Genomic DNA, 6,000 nt, shown 5'->3' with positions numbered 1-6,000 from the left:
ATATGAAATTGAAACATTTTTCTATTCATATATTTGTTTATTGAAAAAAGCATGCATCAGAGACATGCATTTTTTCATATTCACTTGTGTTTAAATATAGAAAAACACATTTTCTAATGCATCGAGAATTCGGTATTTTTAAATGTCCACTTATTGGTCATTTAAATTCTTTTCTCTTTAAATTTCATTATTCATTAAATAATTTAAATTGAAAAACTTTTGGGGTCGCGGATTGTACATCGAATTTCATTTATCCACACATGCCCTTTTCATCTAGTTTTTTGTTACAGAAAGTACTGTTCTTTCAAGCCCTAAGATTTAATATTGTAAAATACCATTTTTTATTTATGGATATTTACAACAAAAATTAAGGTAAAGAATGATGGGAATAGGTAAAAATACATTTTTTTTTATTAAGAACTGGAACGAAGAATTGGGATAAAAAAAAATAAGAAACCAAAGTTTCCTTTTTTTTTCTTTTTTTTGTATTCGTTAAAAATATTTTTTCCGATAAATCTAAAAAATTAATTTTTGTTTCAGGGTCATCGATATATTGGCAAGATTCGATTCGACTGTTTTCTAGTCTATTCTCGTAGTAGTTGTGTCTAAATGTATGAATGTACTTACTTGTGTGTGTGATAGATCAAGTTCTTAGTATTTGTTTAATATATCAATTATCCATTTATTTTCAAGACATTTTTATTTAACTTTCATCGGAGTGGCTGCTGATTTTTTCACTATTTCTTGTTTAATTATAAATCTTTTTAGATCGTTTCTATTCACAGGTAGCAATATTGTTAATAGCATCTGAAGAGGATTAAGTCGTAATTAGAATAATATATTAGATGATAAGATAAAAAATAAGATGAATAATGCGACAAGAATTTTGTTTTCAAAATTTTAATCTTACAAAAAAAAAATACAGATTTAATAATAATAATAGTAAAATAATTCTACGAGAAAAATTAATATATTTTTGTCAGGTTTTAAAATAATATGAGAGGGATATTTTTTTTTATAACATTGCGAATTCTTATAATTATTAAAATAATACTGCGGTGCATATCAAAATGCGTGCGTTCGTATTGTAACAACTTGCATGTTAAATTTGAGATTTCAATTTTTATAATTGAAGTTTCAATCGAATTTACGTCAAAGCGTTTGCATGTTGACATATTTGCGTTAATTTAGGAATGTTAATCGGGTAGGAAGGATCGATTTAAAACAATGTTCATAATTTTTTCATCCAACTTGAATAATAAGTTGGATGAAAAAAATTAATGACTCGTTTTTTTACGCGTTGCATTTTTGAATATTTCTATTTAATAAATGATTATAATGAAATGAATTAATTACATTAATAAATGTAGAAGTAGAGTCTTAGCCCGGGGGTCTCCGAAAACAGCAACCTCCTCGCGGTGAGACCTGGGTCGGTATTACTTGCGATCTATTTCAATTAAATTAATAATAAACTATGTAACGCAAGTACTACCGGGCGAATGGCTGTAACTAAATTGTCAATTTCAATTTATTTTACATGTTTAATTATCATTCAATTTTATTTGGTCCTTCCGACACATTGTTTTCATTTTGAAATAATCAAATGAAACGTTTGGATTTATTAAATAATTTGTTAAAAAATCAATTCTCCTCAGGGACAATTCTTATATACAGAAATTACGTTAATTAAAAGTTTGCGAATTATTAGATTATTAATTGATAATATTGTAATTAATTTATTTCTTAACAAATCAATAATTTTTATTAACATTATAGATTTATATTATTTCTAAGAGTCTCTTTATAATTTTCTTTTTTTACATTTGTTTAATTTTATTTTTTAAACGCAACCGTCGAATCAAAATTTTGACGTTTTTTTCAATTTCCCTTAGAAATCTAGATTTTCTGATGATCATTTTGAATTTTCCCACCCGGTATAAGAGTATTAAAATTGGTTTCTCTCGTCGCAAAATTGAGAGAAATGTAATAGGAAAGCATGATGATATAAGAGGTATAAGAGGTATCCGGCAGAGTATGGGCGGTCCCACAACTAGAGCGCTCATTGGTTGGTTATTAACCAATAAGTTTTTAATAGACGCCCAGCATCATAGGTATTGGTCACGTATTAAAAAATTAATTTATATAACTTCTAGACATAAATTATAAACATTTAGATGCTCGATATATTCTACAGACTCTTAGAAATAGTTTAAAATTATAAAAGTTCATAGAATATGCTTCAAAATACATTATTTTTAAAATAAGCGACATGACATATTATCCTATATTGATCACTTTTAAAAAATTAATTTATATAACTTCCAGATATAAATTATAAACATTTAGATGCTCGACATATTCTATAGACTCTTAAAAATAGTTTAAAATCATAAAAGTTCATTAAATTTGCTTAGAAATACATTATTTTTAAAATAAGCGTCGTGGCATATTAACATATACCCGTCACTGATAAAAATATTTTTTATTGAATTTCCAGGCATAAATTATAAACATTTAGATGTTCGACATATTTTGTAGGTTTTTACAAATAATATAAGACTATAAAAGTTCATAAACAATTCCTAATTATTGAAAAATAAATTATTTAAATATGCATATACGGTCAAAACCGTGCACTGCTGTCATCTAGCGTTTACAACGTGAACTATCTTTCGTTACTTCCTTTCCCTCGAAAAATCTCGATTTCTATTGGTTTAGAGGAAAACGTCAAAACTTACTTGGTTGGAGGGTAGTATTTAAATTGCTTACTTGATATAAATAGAAATAGTGGACAAATTTGTAAATACTGTTGATTAAAATTATTTCCGTTTTAATAATTAAACATACATTATTAACTTTTATAAACTTATATTATCCTTAAAAGTTTATAGAACATTTAAATATAATCTATTCCTAGAAGTTAAAGAAATTAAATTATTAATCAGTGTCTTATATCTTGGTTAAAGACTATACATGCAAGTTTGATTCATACTACTTAATACTTGACCATATAAGAACGCTTAATTTATATTAATTAATACTTAACAATATATCCGAACATATTACAACATCTGATTTTTACTACTTAAGTAGTACGAGTCAATCGTCCGCATATGATTAGGCATTAAGTAGTATAAGTTAGGGTGCCTATACAGGGTCAGGATTAATAAATGATAAAAAAAAATTGTCTCATTAAAAATAAAAAATAAAATAAAAAAAATAAATAAATAAAAAGCAATATATATAAAATATGAAGAAATTAAATAAATTAATTAATTTGTGTATCTTAAAATATCATACAGTAGAGAATATGTTTTATATAAAAAAAAAATGATTATTCAAAGTATTCTATGTCTTCCTCAACCAGAATAATCAATAATTGTACCTATGCTTTAGATGGCAGTACATTCTTGTTTTGAAGCATTCTTTTAGTGTCTTACAAATATCAACGAAAAATTAGTTCATTCCATCGAGTTATATTAAATAAATACAATGAATTTCTTTTATACAAAATTTATTTTGCAAAATCTAAACAATTAATCTCACAATCTACAATGTTATCAATCATGAATATCATAATAATTGATAAAGGACACTAAGAGGAATTTTAAATGTTTATAAAAAAGCTGTATAAAAAAGTTACAATTGTTTAATTGTTTCAAATAAGTGTAAAAATCTAAACCATGTTAAAAAAAATCAAAATCTGTATCACTCGTTGTAACATTTAACAATCGATTGCATATTCTATCTGTGAATATAAGGATGGTAAACATTTGAAGAAAACAATTGTCTCAGTGAGAAGATAAAATAGATTATTTTCAAGAATATGGAAACGCAGGAGGATTGTTCGATTCGAAGAGGACAATTGGTACAACGTTATCCAAATGATTACAAGAATGATGGACATACTCCACTTTGTGAGTATTCATAATGTTTACAGTAACTCTTGATTGATAAACTTTTATCAATGTTATTAACACTATACGTATCATGTAAGATATATGATTTTTTGAAGATGGTTCATTTAATTCATAAAAATAGGTATACATAAAAGCACAGATGTGTTAATATTGTGATGTAGAATTTTAATTAAATTTTTAATCGTTCTCTTTTCTTATTATATTTTATAAAGCAATGATGATGAGTCAAGCGCAGTATATGAACACTGGAAGAGCCACAGTGCGTATCGCAGTTTATCTAATGACCGGAGTATTCATAACAATGGATGTCGAACAAAATGCAACAGCGCAACAAATATTAACTATAGTACAAACAGAAGCAGAATTAGGATTAGCAAGAGCTCCACCTTTGATCGGACAGCCAGTATTCGCTTTATGGCTGTGCTCATCGCAATTAGAAATTCAATTGAGACCAAATCACAAGCCAATAGAATTAGCTGCAAGATGGAACCGTTTAGTTAACAAATATGGTTCATCGAGAGACGAAACTGACGAGGAACCTATATTATACTTTCGTAGGAATGTGTTTCTCTCTAGATATGACGAAGAACAAATAAAGGAAGCTAAAGTGTTAGAATTATTGTATGCCGAAGCAAGACATAATGTATTGCAAGGTAACAATATTTTAGTTACGCGTTATGAAGTATGAATTATTATATATAATTAAAACATTACTTTCATTTGTCATAGGTAGATATCCATGCGAAGGTCAAGCACGATATGCAAGTTTAGGAGCTTTACAAGCACGTATCGAAATAGGCCCTTATAACTCACAAACGCATACATTGGCATTTTTTAGAAGACACCGAGGAAGATTTTTACCTCATCATTACACCTCACCGAGTCTTCTATTAGGATTAGGATTTGGATTAGGTTTGGTTGGAGGTAAAGGAGCACCAGAAGCAAGACTTCTAGAACAATATAAAAGAATACCTAATCATAATGGGACCAATACAAATCCACGAAAACTTATTAGGAAGTATCTTGAATTCTGTTGGGGTTTACCCTGTTACGGTGCTGCATTCTTTCAAGGACAAATTGAACGTCCAGTAAGAGGACTCACATCTTGGATTACCAATCGTGATTTACAAGTTCTCATTGCCATTAACACTTCTGGAGTATACATCGTCGATGATATGCAATGTGTAAGTTAAGAGTAAAACATTTGAATTCTTTCATTCACGTTTTACTTTTGTTTATAATAATTAATTTCTTTTTTAAACAGAGTCTTCTATTGGGATTGAAGTACTCGGAGTTGAGTTGGGAAATGGCTAAACCTTCCAATGAAAGAAACCCTGATTGTTTACCATGTTTGTTTTTACAATTTCCTGTTAGAGAAAATGGTGCACGTGTTTATAAAATTCTACAAGTATTCTCGAGACAAGTACGTTTTATAAAATAAAATATTAATAATAAAGAAATAATAATATATAATATATATATATATATATATTATAGATAATTTAATAACATATGTTTTAGGCAATAATGATGGACACTTTAATTTCTGGTTTCGCCGAAGAGAATCGCAATCACAGTTCTCACAACGATGGTACAAATAACGAACGTCAATCGGATCATTCTACGACTACTTATACTGGTACTTTTACAAATAAACTCAGCAAATTTACATTGGCAACGTTCGACGACGAAGGTGATGCAGTTATATTAATTTATTTATTTTCCTATTAATTTTTAATTTGTTATTAATAGTTCAATTATTTCAGGTAGATGCATCGGACAAATGGGGTCTTGGTCGTTCCATTAATTTTCACTTTGAACACATAATAAGTGCAACGAGTGATACATCATTGTTTTTATCTTAACATTATTATTACTTGTTGAGAATGGAAAGGCGCTCGTCTTGTTGTAAAAATTCAACCAGCATTTTGTATCGTAAAGGAACTAAATTCTTATGACGATCCAACTTCATTTCCAACAAGTGGAGATTAAAATTGATTTCGTTGGTTTTCGCTAAAAGTTCATCCTCTTCCTCCCGCGTTAAATCTTCGTTCTAAATATAAAACATTACAATTTTCTA

The 6,000-nt window shown here is 27.9% G+C and overlaps 2 protein-coding genes across 3 annotated transcripts in view; one reads left to right on the top strand and one right to left on the bottom strand.

The window, feature by feature from the left end:
- The first annotated feature begins 3,637 nt into the window (after positions 1-3,637).
- On the top strand, positions 3,638-5,925 carry LOC106790223 (FERM domain-containing protein 8). The gene is made up of 6 exons (XM_014754976.1): positions 3,638-3,917; positions 4,133-4,573; positions 4,650-5,104; positions 5,185-5,343; positions 5,442-5,613; positions 5,687-5,925. Exons 1-6 carry the CDS (start codon positions 3,827-3,829, stop codon positions 5,725-5,727), a joined length of 1,359 nt encoding a protein of 452 aa, XP_014610462.1. The 5' UTR covers positions 3,638-3,826; the 3' UTR covers positions 5,728-5,925.
- Positions 5,781-6,000, bottom strand: part of LOC106790222 (dynein regulatory complex subunit 7) — a 108,830-nt gene continuing 108,610 nt past the window's right edge. For both annotated transcript variants that reach the window (XM_014754974.1, XM_014754975.1), the window contains exon 10: positions 5,781-5,973. In XM_014754974.1, coding sequence (XP_014610460.1) covers positions 5,794-5,973 — 180 coding nt within the window. In that variant the 3' untranslated portion in view covers positions 5,781-5,793. The remainder of the gene's footprint in view (positions 5,974-6,000) is intronic.

Source organism: Polistes canadensis, unplaced genomic scaffold (assembly GCF_001313835.1).
Source record: "Polistes canadensis isolate GaletaPanama2010 unplaced genomic scaffold, ASM131383v1 scaffold_225, whole genome shotgun sequence".
Lineage (NCBI taxonomy): Eukaryota > Metazoa > Arthropoda > Insecta > Hymenoptera > Vespidae > Polistes > Polistes canadensis.
Note: the sequence above shows the minus strand (reverse complement) of the source record. Positions and strands in the feature narration are given on the sequence as shown.

Coding starts and splice junctions, on each gene's coding strand:
- LOC106790223 (XM_014754976.1), top strand. CDS start 3,827: ATGGAAACGCAGGAGGATTGTTCGATTCGAAGAGGACAATTGGTACAA. Junction 5,105..5,184: donor TCGTCGATGATATGCAATGT/GTAAGTTAAGAG, acceptor TTTTTTAAACAG/AGTCTTCTATTGGGATTGAA. Junction 5,614..5,686: donor GGCAACGTTCGACGACGAAG/GTGATGCAGTTA, acceptor CAATTATTTCAG/GTAGATGCATCGGACAAATG.